At 43.0% G+C, this 25,723-nt stretch overlaps 1 protein-coding gene across 6 annotated transcripts in view; it reads right to left on the bottom strand.

The window, feature by feature from the left end:
- DNTT (DNA nucleotidylexotransferase) overlaps positions 1–25,723 on the bottom strand; it is a 191,483-nt gene that overhangs the window by 15,681 nt on the left and 150,079 nt on the right. For all 6 annotated transcript variants that reach the window (XM_075935207.1, XM_014581825.3, XM_075935206.1 and 3 more), the window contains 2 exons: positions 24,754–25,017; positions 18,307–18,390 (listed from right to left, as the gene is read on the bottom strand). In XM_075935207.1, coding sequence (XP_075791322.1) covers positions 18,307–18,390; positions 24,754–25,017 — 348 coding nt within the window. The remainder of the gene's footprint in view (positions 1–18,306; positions 18,391–24,753; positions 25,018–25,723) is intronic.

The raw sequence follows: 25,723 nt of genomic DNA, 5'->3' as shown, positions 1-25,723 counted from the left end.
AATCATATATAACTGTTTAAGAGAGAGCCCACCAAAGAAAGCATAAAGAGGTGGTGTTTTTGATATACATCACATTTTATCATGCTAAAAATAATTATTGGCTCCTTTAGTTGTTGCCGTATCTTTTCACAAGCAAGTGAAACACAGAGGCTACATCTACATTGGCAAGATTTTGCACAAAAGCAGCCGCTTTTGCTCAAAATCTTGCCACCTGTCTACACTGGCCACAAGTACTTGTGCAAGAACACTGATGTTCCAATGTATAAAATCTGTGCTTCTTGCGCAAATACTCTGATGCTCCCGCTCAGGGATAAGCCCTCTTGTGCAACTGTTCTTGCGCAAGAGGCCAGTGTATTTTCTTGCTCAAGAAAGCCCGATGTTTAAAATGGCCATCGGAGCTTTCTTGAGCAAGAGAGCGTCTACACTGGCATGGATGCTCTTGCGCAAAAGCAAATCTATTGCGCAAAGGCACATGCCAGTGTAGACGCTCTCTTACTCAAATACTCTAACGCAAAAACTCTTGCGTTAAAGAGTATTTGCGCAAAATCTTGCCAATATAGACGTAGCCAGAGTGAGCTGAGGAAATAAGATTACAGGAAATAGAGAAGATAGTCTAACGTCAGAAGTTTTAGATATTCACTTAGAGGTTTCCCAACTCTTTGGCTCAACAATGTGTAAGATCAGGCTGGAATCTCATGAGGCTGGACATTCACAGCACTAACGTTAGCATGTCTGCCTCTGCTTCCAGCTGAAACCAAGAAATGAAGGAGTGCACACAATAAATTATGGGGAGGAAAGTGGGGAAAAGATAGCCAAACTTCTTATTTTAGGAAGGGTTCTGTTACAGATTGAACGGAAGATTCAGGCTGCTGTATATTCTACGCGAATGGGTTCATCAGTTCCTAGAGAAAGGGATACATGCATGGTTCAGCTCGGCAAAGTGACTGTTAAAATAGCACTCTGGGGTTGTAGGCTTATTGTGTCTCAATCTTTTCCAACTCCAATATGCTTATTATACAAGATGTTTTTTTCTCTTACTTCCCAGACTTGAAAAGCTCTCTGTAAGCCCCAAACCTACTCTCTATTTCCAACAGAAGTTGGTCCAATAAAAGACATGACCTCATCCACCTTGTCTTTAATATCCAGGGACAAACACTGTTACAACACTGCATACATCCCTACATAATCACTCTGGCTATGTCTAGACTATGGAGTTTTTCTGGTGTATCAGAGGTATCCAGGAAAAACGCCGCATCCAGGGAACGTGGCTGCTCTTCCGAATTTTTTTTCAGAAGAGCAGACGCGCTCTTTTGGAAGCCCTGTATTCCTCATTTTATGAGGAAGAAGGGCTCTTCCAAAAGAGGAAGTTTTTCCGAAATTTGGCCCAGTGTAGACAGGTCGGAAAAGCCTCTTCCGAAAAAAGAATCGGAAAAAGGTACAGAAATTACGGAGCACAATTTGTGTACCTTTTTCCAAAAAAAGCAGCTGTCTAGACTTAGCCTCTGGGATCCAAGCATCAGGCTGAGCTTTGCTTCTGGCGTGTCATCACTAATAACATCCTGCAACCAAACAATGCCCTCACTGACACCTGTGAATTGGTAACTAAGGCATCAGCTGCACCTGTGCAACAGCTCTGAAAGTTCAAACACACATATCTTAAAAGAAGCCACATTAGAGCAGAGTATTATAACTGTAAAATGCTAGACAGTGAATTATATAAAGGGGGAAGACTTTGTTCACCAATTATGTATTGCAGCAAGTTTATAACTAAATTGATATTTTCCTAACCCAAAAGGTCAACATACGGCCCGGGGATGGAAGAGGCATGTGCTTTCCTAGTCTGGTGCAGAGATCCTGGACCTCATTGAGGTCTGGGGAGGTGAGGCAAACCTCCAGGATCTCTGCAGTAGACATAGAAATGCAGACGTCTACGGATGGATGGGCGATATCCTGGCCACTTAGGGCCATATGCACACCCAGGAGCGGGTGCTCATGAAAGTAAAAGAGTTCTGGCAGGCCTATGCCAAGTCCAGGGAGTGCAGCTCCTGCTCCACCGCAGCACCACAGGCTTGCTCCCTTACTACACCTAGCTCCACCATATCATAGGGGGTGGGTCAGTCCCTCCCCTCCAGCATTGTGGACTCAGGGCTGGAGACGGGGGGGGGGGGATAGGGGGAACAGAGCTGGTGAGGAGAAGGAGGAGGAACTAGAAGAGGCCAGCACCAGCTCAATGCCTGCCAGCCAGGTCATGCTCACCCTGGATCCAATAAGTCCCCCCCCCCCAATCCCTCTGCAGGATGTCTCCTGGGCATCATCTGAAGCCGAAGAAGGCCCCTCAGGTGAGTGCCATTACTTACCCTAGGCACACACGGGTGAAGGTGGTGGGCAGTGAGAGGCAGCTGTGCACTCCTCGGCCTGGGGATTGCGGGTGCATGTGGGGATCGTGAGTGCAGGGGACATGGACCCATACATACATACACAACATACACTCAGGAATGCCACAAATGGCACACAGACATGTCCACACTGTCAGGACAGCATCCACTGCTGGGGACAGTGTGACGAGGTGGAGGAGCATCTGCCGATCACACACATCTCCCCATAAGACCCTGCCCCCGTCTCCTCAGTCAGGCAAGGATACAAGCCCAGGACAGTGTTGATGGCCCTCACCACCCGTAAAAGGAGACAAACAGAGAATCACAGGGTTGCCAGTGCCCTCAGGAGGGTCCTGAGTCTGACTTCCTATCTCCCCCACACACCAGGAATAACCCTGACTTTCCTCATCCCCCATTAGGGCTTTGTAAAGGCAAAATTGAAAAACCTCCCAGGGCTTCCACCACTACCACCCCTTCCCTAGGGAACCCCACCCCAGCAGTTCAGCTCACCAACCTCCTGGGACAATAGCATGAGAGCATCATACCTGCATGACCAGGGCCCCAACAATCAATCTCCCCATGCCAAACTGGCTCCCAATGAATTGGTAGCTGTCCAACATGGTGAGCTTCCAGAGGGTGATGGTGACCTGCTTCTAGAAGGGGATGGCGGGTCTTATGTGGATGTGTCATCACTGGAAGGCAGGGGCGAGCCACCCACACAGCTCCAGAAAGTTATGCATATTGGAAATTCTGAAGCTACTGCTGGTCATCTCACCATTCCAGGACAATCTGGTCCCACCAGTCAGAGCTGGTGTCCAGTTGCCAGAAGCAGCAGTGTACAATGTGCTGGGGAGGGTGGGTAGAATCGAGCTGCATGAGCAGCACCCAGAGAGAGGTGAGGAATTGCCCCACAAGGAGCTGGGGGTCCTGTTCCTGTAGGGCCAGGAAGGCAGTGCACAGAAATTGCAGCAGGAGGTTCAGCAAGACATATAAGAGCCATTGACTGTTTGGAGGCAGGTCCTGCTCCATGGCTGAGGTGTCCACAAGGACAACTACAGCAGGCAAAGACAAGACATTGCTGTCCCTCAATGAGGTAGGCAAAGGAGAAGAAGAGCCTGAGACACAGCAGTACAGGGGCGTCCCTTTAAGCTGGAGCCTCAGATAGCCTCAGGCAGCAGCTCCAAGAAGAGAGTGCTGTCCTGATCCCTGGCCTGTAGTGACCAGCAGACCAGGGAGATGGGGAGCAAAGCCTCGGAGCACGCCAGCAGTGGGACAGCCGCAGCGCGCCTGGACTGTCCCGCTGCCCGCGTGCTCTGCGGCTTTGCTCCGCGTCTCCCAAGTCAGCAGACCAGGGAGACGGAGCAAAGCCGTGGAGGACTTGGGCGGTCCCGCCACCCCCGTCTCCCTGGTCTGCTGGGGGGGGGGGTGCAGCTAGTGCCCCCCCCCAGCAGACCAGGCTTTTCTTGCCTACCCCTGGGGTAGAGCAGCTGGGGGCTGCCGGGTTGGTCCCATAGCGCCGCTCCGGACCAACCCGGCAGCACCCCAGCTGCTTTGCCCCAGGCGTCCTGATTCAGCCGCTGCTGGTCAGTTTCAGCAGCGGCTGAATCAGGACGCTTGGGGCAGAGCAGCTGGGGTGCTGCTGGGTTGCTCCAGTAGCACCGAGGAGCCGCGCTACTGGAGCAACACAGCAGCACCCCAGCTGTCAGATGTCCCCAAGTCAGCCGCTGCTGAAACTGACCAGCGGCTGACTACAGGAAGCCCGAGGCTCTGCCCCAGCCCTCCTGGAATCAGCCGCTGATCAGTTTCAGCAGCAGCTGACTTGGGGATGCCTGGGTTTCTTAAGTTGAATCTGTATGTAAGTCAGAACTGGCGTCCAGATTCAGCCGCGGTTGAAACTGATCAGTTTCAGCAGCGGCTGACGCCAGTTCCGACTTACATACAGATTCAACTTAAGAACAAACCTACAGTCCCTATCTTGTATGTAACCCGGGGACTTCCTGTACAATACCATACTTCACTAATAGTTAGTGAGATAACTTCACAGCAAGCTATTATTTAGTGAGAAAAATGTGCCAAGATTGGGCCCTAAACAATTATTAAGTGTGAATTTCCATTAATAAACATATTTAATTCTTAATCTTACATATATTTATGAATAATCAGACCATCATGCCTACATATAGTTGCATGATAATTATAAACTATAACCATCACAGTACTAATTATATTATCATGGAACTAATTGTATTGCTTATGTGAAGTATTTCACTAAGCAAAATGGTAATATCCCACAGCACTATCTATGTGCTGTGCATTATCTCTCTGATAATAGCATAAAAACTTCCTTTGGCAAACCATCAGAAGTGTATTTTACTTTATATTATGGTAGGAATGTACATTCCATGTTTAACTGATATTTTGGAGGTAATATTCACATCACTATGCCTGCTCCAAAATAAGAACTAATCTATTCCTAATACAGCTATAAATGAGATGACAAATAAATCAAAGGGGGGAAAATGACTCTTTGAAATGACATCATAATAAGCCATGATTGAAAAAGCAGTATTGCAAGCATTACCTATTAGCTCAATGCCCACAGGCAAAATTATGCATAATGGTATTGATGCAAAATACTGCAGTAAAAAGTTATTCTCATAATTCCAGGCATGAATTAATTTTGAAAGTAAGAGAACATGATATGATAAATTCTTATTTCATTTTACCATCGGACATATCTTCTATTCTCAGTCAGAAATACTACAGCTGAAAGATTTTGTCCAGGGCTACAGGAACAGATGTGTTAGTATTAAATTTTTGAATAGTCAAAAGAAGTACTTTCACTGTCTAGAACAGATTAATCATGCTAATATTGGAATGTACCAGATACTTGTCCTGTTACTGTATTTTAAAACCCAAATTAACAAAATAGCTGCATACCTAAGGTATCATCTCTTCTCCCTTTCCTGTATGCACACATAGTAGGCTCGTCTACACTGGCCCCTTTTCCGAAAGGGGCATGTTAATTTCACAGGTCGTAATAGGGAAATCCGCGGGGGATTTAAATATCCCCCGCGGCATTTAAATAAAAATGTCCGCCGCTTTTTTCCGGCTTTTAGAAAAGCCGGAAAAGAGCGTCTACACTGGCCCCGATCCTCCGGAAAAAAAGCCCTTTTCCGGAGGATCTTATTCCTACAATAAGGAATAAGATCCTCCGAAAAAGGGCTTTTTTTTCCGGAGGATCGGGGCCAGTGTAGACGCTCTTTTCCGGCTTTTCTAAAAGCCGGAAAAAAGCGGCGGACATTTTTATTTAAATGCCGCGGGGGATATTTAAATCCCCCGCGGATTTCCCTATTACGACCTGTGAAATTAACATGCCCCTTTCGGAAAAGGGGCCAGTGTAGACGTAGCCAGTATGTCTACATAAAAAAATATGTACTTGTAGTGAAATGCCCCCTTTTCAGAGGGCCGGATGACATCATTCTGTCACATGGCAGAAAAAATGAGATAATATTCTGAAGGGTATGCATGTGTTCATTTTAAACAAAATGTGGTTTGGAAAGTAGGTATGCATAAAGAAGCATGCTGTGGCTCGCCACCCTAGCAACAGCCTAGAAAAGGCCAAGGGGAGGGGAGTGAACTCAACATGTGGAGTGGAGAAGTACAAGCATGTGACAAACAAAGCCATATATGGAAAGGTTGAATCTGATTGGTTTAGAAGTTTGTGTTATGTAACCTGTAACCATGTGCTATAAAACAGCAAGGGGAGGGGCTCCTTGCTCGAGGGGCTCTGGCTGATTTTAGTACCAGGGGCTCTCCCTTTGTGCACATTGAATTGAATTGAATTGAATTGAATTGAATTGAATTGAATTGAAGACACTTGATTCTGCCCAGCACCTGACTCTCTGGGAACCACAAAATCCCAACAATTCCAAGAAAAAATTAATATTATCCACACACATAAATGAAAGCAATTTTCATTTGCATTAAATTTTGTTTGAAAACAACTGTTATGTACTAAATAAAAAAAATTCTGCATAAAATCAAAATATTGATGCAATATATATGTCTAGTTTTAACATAAGGAACAAGAATTCATGTCCACCTCATAGAGCTTTTACAATTAAAAACACTGTATAACAAAAGCAGAAATTCAGTTATGAATTAGCATCTGGAGGAAGAGAACATTTAAAGTTTATTTGTGGGCAATCAATGAGGAAGTGGAAAGTTGTAAATTTCCAGCTGACACCCAGAATTAAGTTTTAGCATGTTGAATAGGAAACTGTTGTACAGGAAGAATACAATTTCCATTATAAATACCAGGCAGTGCTCACTTACATCCCCATATAGTTCTCTGACAATCTATTCTCTATCAAAAAGGCATTGACATTGATTATTAGCTATTACTTGGTCTTTCAATTTAGTATTTTTCTTGTTTTGCCTGACTAATATAATATTTACAGTAGCCCTGTTTTGTCAAGCACTGTTGGATTGACATAGTCTATTTGTTTTAATAAAGTCTCATCTGAATGACTAACAGAAAGTTACATAGATGGATGTCTGAATTTTATGCAATATAGATTTTTTCAGTTTATATTATTATACATTTAACTGAGCGTGCACGTTATCAATTAATAACTGAACTGTCACAGCACAAAATTAGCACTACAAGTTAGCATTAGTAAAGAAAAACAGTAAAAAAGTTTGGGTTGAGCAATTATTTGTATAACTTAAAAGCCATTTCTTCTCAGTATTAACTCAAGATTCATTATGCTACTCGGAAAACACACCAGGCAAAAGGAGACCGTGTTTAGGACCCATATTTATCTTTAATGTTGGACATGCAGTCAGTGGCTAAATGCCTATAATACTGTTTACACAATATCTTGATTAGTTTTGTATGCAAGTGTATTTGCACAATGGCTTATAAATGTGACTTATGTGATATATTAAACTTTTAAACTAACAAGGAAATATTGTTTAAAGGGCACTTTTGTGGGAGAAAATGCATGATCTCTCAGGAAGAAAGAAAGAGATTTTAGATCTTAATTTCTAAAAAAGACCAGGTGCACAGAAAAACTAATCCCCAGAGTCACACGTGTAATTGCTTCTTTGCCAAAAGAGATAAAAGAATGGGAAGCATTTAGTAAATGAAAGTATGTGCATCTGTTTACAATTATTCAGTGTTCAATTGTAGCAATGACGAAGTGAACAACACCGATCACATTGGAAATCAATATAAACTCTGGATCTTTATGTTTACTTTATCTTTAATTCAAGTCATTATTGCAAACATCTAAAGCAAACTTTGCAGCTGTAGCATGTTTAATTCATCAAGATGTTCTCAAGGCTGACTGTCTTACTGTTATATCCTCATAATTTTAGCATAGCATCTGCCAACATAAGACTATAACATCCAGTTTTTAAAGAATCATAAAAAATATCTGTTTAACTTTGCAAGTAAACTACTGCAGACATTCCCTGTAATAAAAGAGGGCATGAAATAAATATTTTCAGATGCTATACCAAGAAAATTGACTTAAAATATAGCTGTTTAACATTATAGCTAAACACACGTGTGCATGCTGTATATATTTATGTAATAAAATGAATATATAGTAGCATACACATCTTTCTTCTGAGATCTTTCCAATGACATGTGATAAAAGTTAGCTGGTATTTTGCACAAGAACGAGTATAGAAATACAAGTATGCTATGACACTGATTTACTTTTTTATATATATATAACCAGCTGACTATTCCCAAATCATTCAGATTGGCTAAACTGGGCTAAACTGTCCTCACGCTGCTTCTCCCTTAGAAGCTTCCAAAATGTCTCAGTTTTCCCCAATTGTAGTGATAGGCAGAGATTTGAAAAATGGAAGAAAAACATTTGGGATGAAATCCTGGTCCCACTGAAATTAATGGCAAAACTCCCATTTTTACTTTAAATGGGAGAGTATTTTACCCAAGTAAATATAAAACCCAAGGGAGGAAATACCTTCTCATCCAATTTATCTCAAATCATGACATCCAAAGAAACAAAACACAACAAAACAAATACAGTGGGAGGAAGAGGAAAGCACAAAAGGGAAAATGTTTGCAGTGGAAATTTGGCTTTAGAAAATAGAGAGAAAATAACTAAAAGTGCTTCTGGTTGCCTTCTGTCAGGTTCACCAGCTGCAAAAAAGTTAAGGCTCATCAGGTGTCATGACAGAAACATACTATAACTTTCTATTATGCCCCATTGTTTATTCCTGTCTTTCACATAAACCTCTTCCAACAAGCAGATTGGAAAAAGATGAAGCTTTAATACTAGGATATAATATTTTAAAAATTCATTTTGATAAAGTTCTATAGTCAACAATATTGGCCTACACACTACAGCAGGCACACAATAGTATCCAGAACTCCATTCCTTAACAATAATTATGGACAGTTTGGGAAACAACAAACATTTTAGATAATTATTTAGATTTAGATCATTCAGTTTTCTATGGGCAGACTTTTAGCATGCACAGCTATTACAGGGATTTTCTTTAAGTTTTATTCTTTAAGGGGAAACAAGCCAAAGCTGATTAAGGTCACCCTCAAAAGTTAAATAATAAGAGATTACTTAGACCATAAGTTGCATCAGTCATTACTATCTGGGATACAGTGATCACATATGGCGCTCACATTCTTTTAGAATTTTTTCTAGTAGGGGAGCATTCCTTTTTATCTCACACAAGATTCATTTTATTTAGGTGGATTATACCAATCACATAAATGTGGTTTCTATCAAACTGTTAGAGAGAGAAGAGAACTAAAATGAAAAAAGATTGTTTAGGCCCTATTCAAAAAAGCAATTAAGCACTTTCCTGAATAGGGATACATTCCAAAATTGGGGTTTTCACAAATAAAGTTATGTGTGCATTCATAGCAGTTACTGCATGCACTATCTTTGCAACTTGGAAAAAAATACTTCCCCTCTTTCATATTTATATTAGTTTGCCACTTAGCCACAAATCATTCTTACTGTGGTTAGTTCTTATTGAGGATGCTTAGCATTCAGAATTTCATTGGACTGCGCCCATTAAAGGGTTCTCAAGACATCTTGTGATTTTGCTATTCATGGTAGTTATGTACACCTCCTCCTAGTTATTCAGAAACTAATAACATTTTATGCAATTCAGAATCACACAATAGTTTTTAAATACATAACTGTCATCAATCATATCTAGTGCTCTGCATAGAGTATCATTTTCCCCCAATATTTCTTTAACAATAGAAATCATTAAGGCTGCTATTCCACATCTTAAAAATTTTCACAGGACATAAAACTAATAACTGTTTTCTACTTCAGTGACTTTTTAAAACAGCTCTGAGCTTGGGGGGAAAAACTTTACAATGTTAGCCGCAGGAACATTAACATGATAATGATTTAACCAGTTTATTGTATGCTATCCATTAGGAACCCCATCTGCTCTCTTACAAAAATGCAATTTTAATTATTTCCAGTATTTTATTCCACTTTCTGTAATTGCAGAAAGTAATGAATGGATTTATAGGTGATTGTCAGACAAGTCACTTTGACAATATAGGGAAATACATGAGTCAAATTGTAATTGTTACAGGGTGAATACAGCCCTCAGCACCCAGCTTGAGGATCTTGGCTGAGTGAGAAGAATCCTTCTCCCCTCACCCAATCACAATACATCAGTGGAGCTGTTCCACACAAGTCACTCCAGTCTTAATATGCTCTCTCTAGGAGGCAAGGAGGAAAGGGCTGGAAAATTCATGCAGCAGTGAATCCTTTTGCCCCTTCCTTTGGTTGCATCCTTCACAATTGGTATATAACCCTTAGCCACTGTGACACAGATAGCATTTGTGAAGCTGGACTCTGAACTGCACAGTGGATGCTTTACTCCTGTCCACCAAATCTTACACCTTATGCAGAGCTACTCAACACATGGCCCGCAGATCCGTTTGTTTGCAGCCCACAGTGCAACTTGGGTTTATGCAGGGCTCAACATGCGGCCCGCAGGTGGAATCCTTTGAACATGGCCTCCACTAGGAACACACGCTCCGCAACAACAAGGCGGCTCCCAGGTGGAGTGAGCACTGAAAGACACAAGTGGATGGGCTGGCTGGAACAGACAGGTACAAGATGTCAGTGTTTCTAGCCCCCAGGGAGGGAGGTGTCAGGAGCACTGGGGCATTGTGGAAAGTGCAGGCTGCTTAGCCTTGTGGGCAGAGCCTGAGAGGTGCTGACAGGCTCACACTGGCCCATCAGCGTGAAATAAGCTATTTGCATATATATTTCCATGTAGATGCAACCACACTTAAGTTGCAGCCCTCGGCATGTGCTGTGAGTATCATTGTGACCCCCGGGAATTCCAAAGTTGAGTAGCCCTGCCTTATGCTGTGGAATGGCACCAATGATACTCCTAAGTATCGCTCTGCAGCTGCAGATGTTGGGGTACAATCAGGACCCAATTTCCAACTAGACACAGTAGGTGCATGCCTTGGTGTACATTCTAGGGACACCTGAACGTTAAATGTGGCTTAAATGTTAATACAGTAGAACCTCAGAGTAACTGGCATCTTGGAAATGGGGGGATAGGGCTGAAGCACAGGTAGAGTCAGGGCTCTGGGCTGGATGGGCATTTGGTGCCTCTCATTCTAAGAAAGCTGGGGTTCTGGATGTGGGGCTCAGAGTTTCTGCCCTTCAGGAGCACTGGGGCTCAGCACTTCAGGACTGTCCACTACCAGTTTTAGCCTTGCATGGGATGCCAGAGTTTGGGGTTATGGGAGAAGTGCTGGACTGAAATCGGTACTGCCCTTGTCGCTAAAGCCCTGAGCCCCAGCATCCACCATGGGGCTGAAATTGCAAGCCCCAGTGCTTCCTCGCCCTGTCTAAAGCCCTGAGTCCTAGTGCTCATGAGATTCAGACGCTCAGAGCCCTGATCCCTACCCCCTCCCTTATCTTCTGGCTGCTATGCTAGCGCCCCATGGCTTAAACTCTGAGCCTCGAGGCTTACAGTATGTGGGGGGATTGTTTGCTTTTTTTCTGTGTACTGTCACCTGCTTAATAGTTTCCAGTCTCATAAGGTGTCCCCAATAAGTCCATAACTCTGGTGTTCACATCTTTGAGGTTCTACAATTTTTAAATTATTGTTTCTATTACTTTTCAGATATGTTTTTATTGAAAACACAAAAAGGCAGCTGAGGCAGGGAAGGGGCACTGAAAATACTGTGCTTAAGGGTGCATACAGTGTAAATCCCACCCTAGGAACAATTTGTTCCTAGTACTTAGCTCCACAGACGGACATGTAATATGGGTTGCACTAGCTGAACTTCACAGTGAAAAGATAAGTGGAATGTAATTCCATATGACAGCCAGAGTGAAGAAAATGACGGGGGACAATCTATGTTAGATCTATGTTCTGCTCTACTCTGCGCTGGTTAGGCCTCAATTGGAGTATTGTGGAGTAATTGGAGAGGGTCCAGAGAAGAGCAACGAGCATGACTAAAGGTCTAGAGAACATGTCCTATGAGGGAAGGCTGAAGGAATTAGGTTTGTTTAGTTTAGAAAAGAGAAGATTGAGGGGAGACATGATGGCAGTTTTCAGATATCTAAAAGGGTGTCATAAGGAGGAGGTAGAAAACTTGTTCATCTTGGCCTCTGGGGATAGAACAAGGAACAATGGGCTTAAACTGCAGCAAGGGAGGTTTAGGTTGGACATTAGGAAAAACTTCCTGTCAGGGTAGTCAAACACTGGAATAAATTGCCCAGGGAGGTTGTGGAATCTCCATCTCTGGAGATATTTAAGAGTAGGTTAGATAAATGTCTATCAGGGATGGTCTAGACAGTATTTGGTCCTGCCATGAGGGTAGGGGACTGGACGGGGCGGATATAGGGCAGGGCAAACGGGGCGGCCACCCCGGGCCCCGCACTTAAAAAAGCCCCGCGCATGCGCCGTGGCGCCACTGCGCATGCACATGGCATCACGGCGCATGTGCCGTGGCAAAGGGGGGCCCCGCAGAGTTACACTGCCCAGGGCTCCGCAAAACAGTCATCTGCCCCTGGGACTGGACTCGATGACCTCTTGAGGTCCCTTCCAGTCCTAGTATTCTATGATTCTATGATATGGCCCCCTTTACCATAGAAATTGAGCAAGTCAGAATCTTAAATATAGTAATTAGAGCTGGGTGGAAAAAATCTGATACAAACAGGGCTTTTTTTTTTTTTTTTTGGTCAGAACTTGCCAATTTATCAAAATTGTAAAATTCCACAGAAACAGAGTTTGACAAAGTTCCTCTGGAAACAAAGCAGCTTTGAAACCTGCCTCATTTCCTGTCAGCTCAGTGAATTGCTGAGCAGTGTGGCCTTCCAGGTCACCAGCTAGATGAACTGTCTCCAGTTGGGGACTCCAGGTCTTCAGCACTTGGACAGCCTTTCATGGGAACATTCTCAGACTTGGGGACACTCAAGCTTTCTCTTTCAAGGAGAATTTCAATATTTGGGTGAATTGTTCTGAATTGGAATGAAACCAAGTGTTGACATATCAAATCCACTGAGAATTAATTATCTTTCTCCACACAGGTTTAGTACTTATTTTCACAACACCTCTGGAAGGGAGAGAAATATTGCTATCCCCATTTTATAGGTGGGGAACTGAGGCACTGAGAGACTACGTGGTCAAGATCACATATAAAGTCTGAGGTGAAGCAAAGGGCTCCCAACCTCAAGGCTACTGCCCAAATCACTGGACCATCCTTTTTTTCCAATCCTGCTTACTACAGTTTATACTGGCCTCACTTCATGCAATGCTCACTCCTTTTCAAGTGCATAAATCATTTATCTTCTTTCCTCTTTACAGTGTTCTTTTTAAATCCTAATCCAATCTAGAGTTTGATCAGAGAACACTGGTGGCACAGCCTATTAATTACAGTTAATTAAGATGAACTCTAAGAGTTAACTATTCCACCTGGGATTGCTTCCTGCAATGCCACACACTTGACGCACATGCATAATGTTGTGGTTGCCAACTCATCCCAATCTGCCAGCAAGGCATTGTGACCAATTACAAACTGATCAGACAGATACATATACAAATCAATGGTGGGTTTGGTGCAGAATGAAAGCAGGAACAAGTAAAGTTGATGCTCTCCAGAGATTTTACCAGTCTGCATATGAATACCTTCCCCATATGTCAAAAGCTTTTCTCTCTTTGCTGACTAGCGTGGCAGCAGCATCTGCAAAACCTTCCACATAAGGACACAAGGTTTTAAGTTGCTTTGCTGTGCATTTCTGGTGATAAGCCTGAAGTTTTGGTTTGACATAGCTCTTGGGGCTCCAAAAATAATATATGACTTTTTTTTTTGGTAGAACAGCACCCTTTGCAAAAAATATTCTTGTTGATTGTGCAGAAAGGCATGAACTTTTCTGTAAATATTTTAGATTATCTACACTATAATCCCTTCACATAAGAATGAGAGCATGTGCCAGGATTGTCTACAAGAAAAGTAGGTCATAAATACAAAAGCTATTTCCACATTACAATCAAGGTGTGTGTGTCTTCTGCTTATGTACACATCCTTGTGGTAGCTCAGTGAAAGTTAGTATGAATATAAATAGTACTGTAGCTGTGGTAACTCAGGTGAGAGGCAATAAAGGCACAGCTGAGGAATACCAAGTATATATCCACTGGCTTTACATGGGTTTACACTTGGCCTGGCTTATCCATGCCTCCACTGGTGCTCTAGCTACACTGCTATTTACAGACATATTGGCCCTTATCAAGCTATTGGAAGAATGTGTACTAGAACAGGGGAATCACACCTCTTGTTCACAGTGTACATTTAGCCACCACCATCAGTACAAACACATATCAGATACTAATAACATAAATATGCCATCATCTAAAACAATCATACATGTTAGCCAAATGTAGAAACAAGGGAGAAGGCCATTGAACTCCAATGATTGTATGATGAAGCAGCACTCAGAGGAGGCTAATGAATGGAGGATGCAGAAGTATGGTGAATCAAGTCATCGGACTCTTAAAACACAAGTAAGGAGGCTTTAGACTGGGTCTTAAAATGAACGAGGAGTTAGCAGAGTATCATTATACAGCAATGCCAGTCTGACAAGTGTGAACTCTGGATTTTAGACCCAGCTACCATAAATGAGAAAAGGGGCAGAAGCAAATTCTAGAGCACTAAATATATAAGAAAAATATACTTATACTTTTAGGTCCTAAAAGAATTGAAATAAGCTATTAAAACTTCAGAATAATGTAGCTCCTCACGACTGAAAATGTTCCCGAAGCTAGGACAAGACGTTGGTCAGATTAATCAAAATCTTCTAGGCAGGCGTGGCTGTTTGCCAGGCTTCCAGGCTAAACTCAGTCTTTCAAGGATAGCATCAATATCTCTTTAAACCTGGCTTCTAGGCTAACTTTAATCCCAGGCTGACTAAATCTTCCAACGTTGGAGGAGTCCTGTAGCTAAACTAACTCTCATGACAGACTAGTTTTTCCAAAGCTTAGGCTTGCATGATAGCTCCTGATCTTGGCTCCCATTAAACCACTCAACCAATCAAAAACTCAGCCCAAATATTGAACTGCAGTGCAATAAAAGCATTTGTGGTTTTATTTGGACTTTTATTGCCACTAAAGGAAACTGAACTTAGAGTGTCCCAGTTGCAGGGTGAGCCATGCGAAACTCCAGGAGAGAGAAAACCCACATGATGGGGAGTTGAAGCATGGAGTTCCTGCAATATCACATTCAGCCAGAAGGGGGCTTGCACATGCCCATTATTTGAAAAAAATGAAAAGTCCATTTCATACAAAACCACCTTTCATATTCACTGTCACTTAAACATAAAGGTTTTTGTCATTCCCAGATACATATGTAGGATTTCAGATGGGATTGTACTCAGTGTGGCTAGCCCATCCTGTCATATATGGAGCCTCAGCTACACACAGCTATTTTTAGCACATTAGCGCAATCAGAACTAGCGCAGGTATGTCTATCCATACTTGAAATTATACCTCCAGTTCCACTGTAGACATATCCATAGAGCTACAGGAACAAGAGATAGTTATGAGGTTACCCAATCAGTACAGAGAACAGTTATTAAAGACATAAAAGAAGTGCATAGATAAGCGTCTACAATATACAAAAAAGTTAAGGTTAAAGGTGCAGCTCTGATGGCAGAGAGATGAAGTAGAAAAGACATTAATCATAGCCATACAGGACTTTCAGCAATCTGTGGGAGCACTTTTAAGTAATGTTGCCTGTTCCAGAATAAAAGTGACACCCATTTTACAATAATGCCACATTTCGCTAAGCTCATTTCAACCTAAAGTTTTCTGAAGAATAAGATACAGCATAGTTAACCTGATCTGCAATTTACATAAGAAAGTGAAACTAAACAAAAATCAAAATGGCTGGGTTAATAAGCCCCAATTTACTAATCCACCACACACTGTCAAAATACAGAGGAAGGATTTATAAATCAAGTTTTATGCTTAGGATGTTATTGGCACAGTTTATAAGTGTATGCACAATTTGTAACTGATGCAGCAACAGAAGATATATTGTAAAACATTGAGCATATGTTGTATCTTGTCCTCCCTGGTTATGTGCCAAAGAAACCTTTGCTTCCCTGAGGCTGAAAATGGGACCTCAACATTGTTGACTCAGTTTTCCACTACTGTAAATCACTGTAGTTCCAGATATCAAAGTTCATTTTCAAAGCCAACAAAATTAAGTCCATTTATATCCATTTAGGATCTGTCCCTTCAGCTGGTTTAATGAGAGGTTTGAATATTTACTCATCTTCTTTCTATCATTATCATTTAAAATCCTCTTCCCTTCAATACACATTTCTGATACCAGTAAAATTTATGGAATTCTGATTTTTCATTTGGAAATTTCTCATACTCATGATAGATTCAGTAAACACCACCAAAAATTTTGAGAAAAATAAAAAATTCAGTGATTTTACAATTGCACAATATCTTTCAATAGACATATGCATACAGAAATGAGTTGTACAGTATGGACATGCATTCACTTGAAAAATCTAGTCGGAGGAATAATTTCAGAGTGTAACTTTGTAATGAGACCCCGGAGGAAATATCTGTACTTTTTGTTCCCATCTGCAAAGCTATGTAATTGATTAATGACTGACATGTTAATGCTGCCTTTTACTGTCAAAGTCTCTTTGGAAATATATTAAAGTATACAGTGTTCACCCCGACATAACCTCTTTATATTGGAAAACAGGACTCTGACATGGCTCATATTTCAGGCAAAGGGCCACAATAGACTCTCCAGTATCAAAGTGTTCATGAATATTAATGAAAAATAAAGCACAGCTATCTAACGCTATATGAAGAATAGAGTGGGAAAGTACTGCCTTTAATAAGAAATTGATTCAAATATTCTCCATATCTTCTAAGCACTCTTGTGTTTATTTAGAAATCACAATATATTTGTACAATATTTGCAATATTGTACGAGTTTTTAAAAACTTAACATAGGTAAGTGTTTTCAAAGAAAGGGATTTTGTCGGTTTGGTGTTCATCAAAAATACAGAGATCCATAATTAGCTTGACTCTGCATGGCCCTTCCACCCCCTCCATCCCACACACTCTCTACGTCAGTGGTCTCCAACCTTTTTAAGCATGAGATCACTTTTAGAATGTAAGTGCGATTCAGGATCTACCTCAAACTCAAACACTCTTGCCCCACCTCCTTCCTGCCCATTCTCCGGGGCCCTACCACTGCTCACTCCATCCTCCCTTCCCCATCCTCCCTCACTTTTATCAGGCTAGGGATGCAGGGGAGCAAAGTGTAGACTCTAATTTTGGGCTAAAGGGTTTGTAGTGTGGGAGGGATTCTGAGCTGAGCCTGGGGCAAGGAGCTGAGGTGCAGAAAAGGGTTCAGGGTGAAGGCTCTGGGAAGGGGGACTCAGGGCTAGGGCAGGAATTTGGGGTGCAGAAGGAATTCAGGACTGTGGCCGGGGTTTGGAATGCAAGCTCCAGCTGTGCATCACTTATCACAAGTAGCTTCTGGGTGGTAGTGCAGAGGACTAAGGCAGGTTTAACCCTGTACCATTCCCCAAAACAGCCAGCAATCACTCTCCATCTTTGCCCCCCCCCCTCGCTCTGTGGAGATGGGGTACAGTGTGGGGGAAGGAGCACTCTGACATCAGCACTCCCCCCTTTCTTCTTCCTGAGCCCTGCACAGGGAGCAAGAGGCTCCCTGGGCTGGGAGGCAGCACCAAGGCAGAGGGCAGGAGCAGCATGGCAGTGCTGAGAGGGGCAAATGAAGTGCTGGCACTTGATAGTCTTCTGGCCAAACCAGTCAGGATCACCTGTCAAAGGCTCCAAGATCTACCAGTAGATCCCAATCTACATGCACAACAATCAGAACAAAATATTCTGATTCTGGTCTATGCTGTGTCTGCTTTGTGCCACAGCACTGTGAAAAAGTGGCAATGTGTCTGAAATCTCCTGTACTGGAATAGACTATTGCACAGTGACTTTGATCCCAGATGTCCACTTTGATCCATTTAAGGGAGTTCCACAAGGAAAAGGAGGCCTGGCTAAAGGTCTCCACTGATATGTTCTTGCTGATGTATGTGCTTTTGGTATATTTAGACACCTGTGAAAGTTAAAGCAGCTTTAATACCCTAAAATCTTGAACTGAGCCATCCATAATTTGGCCATAGCCAAGGAACCTGTATGCTTATGTGGCAATGAATATGAAAGAAGGTTCTGTGGAAAGGGAACTTTTTGTTCCTCAAATAATGGGCTGAAGCTTAAATTCACTGCAAGCTGAATTTCACTGCACTGAGATAGCATAAACAAACTAAAAATACATCCTTATAAATTATGACACTGTTGCTTCACTTCAAAGAGCAAACTGTACCTTAGTCTTATCATATAAGGCATGGTTATCCAACATCATCTTCCTTTCATGAGTGGCATATCTTCGTAGGTCACGCTCAAATTGCTGTACAAAACATAAGTTGCATCAGCGGTCAGCAACCTTTCAGAACTGGTGTGCCAAGATTTAACTTATACACTTGTATTTATGGGTCAGCATGCCGGTGATACTTTTTAAAGTCAATAATAGTCCTACTTACAGCAGCTTCATTAATAATCAATTAAGATGCAGATCTTACCATTTAATGTGATTTCTGGCCTTCTTTGCCTTGCTGAGTTCTCCGACCTCAGTCTTGTAGTTTGACACTTTATGCAGCACTCAAGCCTCTGAGTCAGAGTTCGGCAATCTATGGCACACCAGAGCGGCCACCCGAGAAGCCACCCCCAATGCAGCCACAGCCCATCCCCGTCTCCGGCCCACCCACCCACAGCTCCAACCCCCGGCAGCAGCAACCCGCCCACCCGCAGTTTCAACACACCGTAGCAGCAACCTGTCTACCCGACACGTATTTTAGGCCTGAAACGCAGGCGGCAGCCACCCTACAATGCAGCCTCAGCCCCAGCGGAAGCTGGCCCCCAACGTGGCCATGGCTGCCAGAGCGGCCACCCAAGCAACCACTCCCCAACGGAGCCCCGGGCTGTCTCCATCCCCATCCCTGCCCGTAGGAGCAGCTATAACATTCACCTTCCAGAAGCAGGAGGAAAGTGAGTGCTGCTGTGGAGGTGGCGGGCTTAGATTAGAATTTTGTGTGTGTCGCTGCATAGGCATGCATGATAAGGGAACAATAGCATGTTAAGGGAACTCCCGGCTGCACGAGGGAGGAGAGGCAGGGCTGAGCTCTCACCTCACGTGCCAATGAAAATTGGCTCGCGTGCCACTTGTGGCAGGTGTGTCGTAGTTTGCTGATCCCTGAGTTACATACCTATCCTTTATCCAAGTGAGTACCTACTTTGTTGCTTAATATGGGTAAGTTTTAGAATACCAATGCAATTTATAAATGAATGGATTTTAAAATGGCATGATTCACAACAATCTTCTGCTAAAACACATATTCTGGACAGAGTCACTATAGCTTAACAAGACTTTCATAACATGAATGTTTTCAGAGGCTGCACAAAGATTTATATTCTTACCAACTGATGTACCAGGTAAGTTAGATACATTTAAAATTACTTTTAAAACAAGTGAGTATATGAAAATGCCTACTCACCATTTACAAGGAAGTTTTTCAGGCCAATATTATTGTACATGCAACATACAGAAATTTGAATTGGTATTCATGTGTACATCACCTTTCATTTAGGCTACGTCTAAACTACACTCCTCTGTCGGCAAAGGGATGTAAATTAGATTTTTCAAAAGTGCAAATGAAGCGGGTATTTAAATATCCAGTGTTTCATTTGCATAATCGTGTTCTGGCACTGTTTGGAACAAGTGCCATTTCGAAACTGAAACCGTGGTTTAGACATGGTTTCTCCAACAATGGGGTGATTTTTCGAAAGATCCTGTACTCCTCGGATCTAAACCGCGGTTTCAATTTCAAAATGGTGCTTGTTCGAAACAGCACCAGAATGCGATTATGCAAATGAAGTGTGGGATATTTAAATCCCACTTCATTTGCACTTTCGAAACGTCTAATTTACATCCCTCTGCCAACAGAGGGGTGTAGTTTGGATGTAGCCTTACTGGTTCTAAGTCTCATGGTTGTTCCATATAGAATGAACACTCACAGGCATATTATTTTGACATACAATACTGCATCATATTAAGTTTGCCTGAAACTAGTTGCCTTAGTAAAGGTATAGCACTGTAACAAGAAATAGCTTTTATTAAGCATGTACTGGACTCCCACAGTTTGTTTTCAAATAACCCACTTTTTCTAACTCAAGAAAGGCTTGACACTTGGAGGCTTTTTTAGTGGTATAGCGACATTTAGGCTACGTCTACACTGCGCGTTGTTGCGCAAGAAGATACGCGAATGAGGTGTGGCAATGAATGTCACCATGCCTCATTTGCATACCTAATGAGCTGCCATTTTTATGGAAGGAGCTTTTGCGCAAGAAGGCACCATCTACATGGCTACTTCTTGCGCAAAAATCCCCGCTTGCACAGGAGCCGTTCTGCTACTTCTTTTCAGGAAGAACGGCTCCTGCACAAGAGGGTTTTTTTGCGCAAGAAGGAGCAGTGTAGACAGCTCCTTCTTGCACAAAAGCCCGTTCCACAAAATGGTGGCTCATTAGGTATGCAAATAAGGCATGGTGATATTCATCACTCCACCTCATTTGCATATCTTCTTGCACAACAATGTGCAGTGTAGACAAAGCTTTAGGGTACATATATACTGCAACACTATTTTGGGATATCAGAATGGCCTGAAATAGCTATCCCGCATCTTCACAGCATGTCTGTTATTTCAAGCTCACTATTCCGATGTCCCTGTAAACATCATTTTACGAGGAGTAAGGGATGTTTTGGAATAGTGTTTTATTTTGAAATTTGGTGTTGTGTAAACAGCAACAAATAACAAAATAAGCTACAGGCAGTCCCCGGGTTACGTACAAGATAGGGACTATAGGTTTGTTCTTAAGTTGAATTTGTATGTAAGTCGGAACTGGCTCCAGATTCAGCCGCTGTTGAAACTGATCAGCGGCTGACTACAGGAAGCCCTAGGCAGAGTTGCTCTGCCCCTGGCTTCCTGGAATCAGCCACTGATCAGTTTCAACAGCGGCTGAATCTGGACTCCTGGGACAGAACAGCTGGGGCACTGCCGGGTAGGTCCCCGCAGGACCAACCTGGCAGCACCCCAGCTGCTCTACCCCAGGCGTCCCGCAACAAAAGCCTGGTCTGCTGGGGGGGGGGCGCACTAGCTGTGCCCCCTCCCCCCCCAGAAGACCAGGGAGATCCAAGCAAAGTCGTGGAGGCGCAGAGGTCCCGCCGCCTCTGCGGCTTTGCTCCTGTCTCCCTGCTGTGCTGGGGGAGTCCCCCCCAGCACAGCAGGGAGACCCGAGCAAAGCCGCACAGGCGACGGGGACCCCCGCCTCTGCAGCTTTGCTCCTGTCTCCCTGCTGTGCTGGGGGGGAGTCCCCCCCAGCACAGCAGGGAGACCCGAGCAAAGCTGCACAGGCGGCGGGACCCCACTGCCTGTGCGGCTTTGCTCCTTTGCCCCGGAGCAAAGCCGCACAGGCGGCGGGGTCCCCCGCCTCTGCGGCTTTGCTCCTGTCTCCCTGCTGTGCTCCCAGCACACCAGGGAGACCCGGAGCAGCTTTTCTCGCCCCGGAGGACACTGTGGCGGGACCGCTGTGCTCTGGGTGCTCCCGCCGCCCGCGAGCTCCAGGGCGAGAAAAGCCCCGTTCGTAAGTGCGGATCCGACGTAAGTCGGGGACTGCCTGTATTTCAAAATAGCATCAAAATAAGATACACAATTTGCATAGCTTATTTTGATTTATGGTGCAGTGTAAATGCACCCGTAGAGAGAACTTGGGTTCCTGCCTAAGGAGGTTTATGCTGATTGACAAAAATATGTGCTTGGTGCAATGTGGTGTAGGAGCATCATTCCTGGGGAGAGAGGGGAAAGAGACCTTTCCCACATGGCAAATATTCCAGGGTAGGAGAGAGTCTGAGTCTGCAGGGTCTGACACAAGTTAGAAAAAACAACATTCAGGGGTGACTTGGATATAGCCTGTAAGTAATTACAGAGGGGGACAAATACTTAAAAATGGGCTCTTCAGTTGTGTAGAGAAAGATATAACATGATCCAATGGCATTTCAGAGGGGTAGCCATGTTAGTCTGTATCTATTTGTAGTCTATATCTAGAAATTGAAGCTAGACAAATTCAGACTGGAAATGAGGCATAAATTTTTAACAGGGAGAGTAATTAACCACTGGAACAATTTATCAAGGGTCACAGTGGATTCTCCATCACTGACAATTTTTAAATCAAGACTTTTTTGCTCTAGGATTAGTTTGGGGAAGTTCTGTGGCCTGTGTTATACAGGAGCTCAGATGATTTAATCATGCTGGTTCCTTCTGGCTGTGAAATCTATGAAACTATGAAATACAATTTATAAACCCAAACCAGAGGATTAATTTAAGATCTCAAGGATTGGATACAGAAGGTTAGGAAATTAAAAATATAGAGATTTACAAGAGGGCAAGGTAAACAATTTGGTGTTCCAAATGCCTTTTCTGAAAAGGTTTGTAAAATGGTAAACGGAAGGGGAAACCTATTAGTCAGTCTTCTCTTTCTTTACTAAACAACTGGATTTCTTTTTGTGTTTTACATAGGAGCACAATAGGCTCTTAAGTGAAAAACATTGCTGTGGAAGGGAAAAGTAAGTATTTTCTATGGTGAAATTATCTCTGCACTGAATTTCTATTAGACAGAAAAAGTAAGTTAATACATCACATATCTACAGGATTCTGGAACACTCTTAATCCAGCTTAGCACCTACTACATTGACAGAGTTACAGAAGTAAAATTGAGATAATATGGGCAGGTGGCAAGTGCATTTGGTGCAAGGAGCTCCTGGCCCTCAGGGACCGTGTACAGGCTTTGGAGACCAGAGTGGCTGAACTGGATGAACTAAGAGAAAGAGAGAGAGATACATAGGCTGCTGGAAGGGCAGTTGGCATGACTACAGACCTGAAGTGCTCAGTTGGCGGGCAGCATGGTCCCAGTCTCCTTAACCCTGGAGCACCAAGTTCATGGGCACTGCAATCCCAGTTCCCTCATCCCCAGAACACCAAAAGAGTGGATGGCATGGCTCCAGCCCCAGAGTGCCAAGAGGGAGGGGGCATGGCCCCGGTACCCCCTACCCCAGAGCACCAAGAGGGTAGTTACATGTCCCCAGCCTTACATCCCACTCCAGGACGCAGGGAGGGAGGATGGTACAGCCCCAGCCCAAGCCAGGTCCATTGCACATGGAGGTCTGAGGGTGGAGTGTGGGTGAGGCCACACTTGGCTGTTTGGAGAGGTGCAGTCTCCCCCAGCCTATAATACCCACTATCCATGGGGCTGGAGGGAAAATCAACAAGTGCGGAAGAGCACCTGGTTTAGGCAAAGAGGTCCAGGAGGCCAATTTAGGCCGCTAGGTGAGAGACTGAAGTCCAGGACTTTCATGGCAGCATTTTCCCTTAGGAAGGATCTGTTAATAGAGATGTCCTAATAAGTAGAAGATGATGGAAGATGGTAAAATATGGGTGGGATCTTAGGAGAGACAATCAAATGAAAAAGAGTTGAATTCAATAACATCATGTAATATAGGGATGGGCAAATACTGGCCTGTGGGATGGATCCGGTCCACCAGGGTTAGCTCCTGGCAGGTCCCTACTGCTATATTTACCTGCACGGCTGCAGGTACTTACAACTGTTGCTCCCGTGGGCAGCGGATTGCCATTCCCAGTCATGGGAGCTGCGAGAAGTGGTGTTCCTCTCTGGGCCACTTCCTGCCACTCCCATTGACTGGGAACAGCAATCTGCAGCCAACAGAAGCTGCGATTGCCAGTACCAGCAGCCGTTCAGGTAAATATAGTAGCACAGCCCACCAAGGCTAACCTGGTGAAGTGCTGCCATGGTGTTGCCCATCCCTGATGTAATGGCAGACAGCTAAAAAGTGACAAGTTTTTAAGGTGTGTATATACAAATGCTAGAAGTATAAATAATAAGTTGTGTGAACTAGAGTGCCAAATGTGGATACAGACATGCTGAATCGGGCTCTTTTCAAGACACTAGTATAAGTGACATCAGAGGGCAGTAATGAAGTTCAGAGTTAGTCAAATGCTTTCCAATGGAACACGTTTCCCTCAGAAAATGACATTGTGTTGGAACATATTGATTTTGGTAAAATTTAATTTAAAAAACTAAATATTTTTGAAACCTTCCCAGAATGTTACATTTTGATTTTTAGTTTTGAAATAACATTTTCATTTTGAATTTTATATTTATTTTAATTCATTATTTTAAAAAATTGTATTATCCTAATTATACCACCAATCACAGTCCTAGTTACCAATTAGCAAAGTAACTACCAACCACAAGATCAACTACCAATACCCTAATAAATAATTTTATTTTAAAGCTATTAAATAATTATTAAGCCCTAACATTTTTGGCACCTAAGGAATTCCCCTTAGCCCAACTGGCAAGTTAAACCTTCTGCAATTTTGGAGTGGAAAATGAGGGCTGTAGATGCACCTATAAATTAAACTTCAAAGAACAAAATTGTTAACTCTTTTATTAAGGAAATAATATATAAATGTCAGTGATGCCATAAGATAGGATAATGGGTTAATGACTGGTTAAAAAGAAGATAATAGAAAAATGTGGAGAGAGGAACATTTCTAAAAGTCCACCAACTCTGAATAATTTGGCAACACCAAAAATAGGTTAGTAACTCAAAGAAAATATGTAGGCTCTTAAGGTTACTTACCCTGGAGCCAGTCCAACCTAACAGAGCATATGCATACTGTTCAAAGGGGCTTACAACCAGATCCACGCGGATTGCCTTCCAAGCTTTGGCTTCTGCCTTATCAGATTCTTTTGATGTATCACAATTGCTGGTGTCCACTCTTTGCTGAGGACATTTTAAAATTGCAAAGCATTTCTGGTAGTGATCAAAAGCATCAACTTTTCGGCTTGGTAATTTTGCCTGCTCAAATGTTGATTCAACAAGATCATAATACAAAAGCACGCCCTAAAAAAGAGAAAGCACTGCTTACAGTAAATTACTGGTTTTGATTTTGCGAGAAATTCAGAGTTTCCAGATAGTCTTATATTAATATAAACTCACACCTTATAGTCATTATAGTTCTAACAGGACTGTACATCAGAGGCTAAACCCCAGTATATTGAGCACATGAAGCCCAGCAGACCAGCTCTTATTAATTGGGCTGCATAGGTATTGGGGAGAGCTTAGCAGATCATGAGAGGGAGATCATTAGTAATGACCATGCACTATTCAGTGGCTGACAGACTCTGCTCTGTGATCAGGAGGCAATGTTTACTACTCTAACCTCTCCCTCAAACATTTTGCAGTTGATGTCACACAGTTACTCCTAATTGGGGATTGGTGCATCCCCATTTGCTATGCATAAAGGAATACTGATTAAGTCTGCACTGTCCAGGGTCTAGTCCTAACTGACAATTTCCAAACAGAGCTGTTAAATTGGGAGATGGAGAGTTCTCATACCTGCTAGGAGCTTCAGGGGGGTCTAGTCCTGTTTTTTTCCATACCTGCTAGGGTTTTCAGAAAGGAAATGATGCACAACCTATGCTACTATAGTACTGCATCATACACATCCAGTTATCTTTAGCAATCATACCCAGCTATTAGTAATTCCATTTTCTGAGAGACGTTCCACAATCTGACAAAGCTCAGACACATGCTCATAATTCTAGTG

The sequence above is a fragment of the Pelodiscus sinensis genome, chromosome 8 (assembly GCF_049634645.1).
Source record: "Pelodiscus sinensis isolate JC-2024 chromosome 8, ASM4963464v1, whole genome shotgun sequence".
NCBI classification, from domain to species: Eukaryota; Metazoa; Chordata; order Testudines; family Trionychidae; genus Pelodiscus; species Pelodiscus sinensis.
The sequence above is the reverse complement of the archived record's forward strand: the minus strand, read 5'-3'. Positions and strand labels throughout refer to the sequence as shown.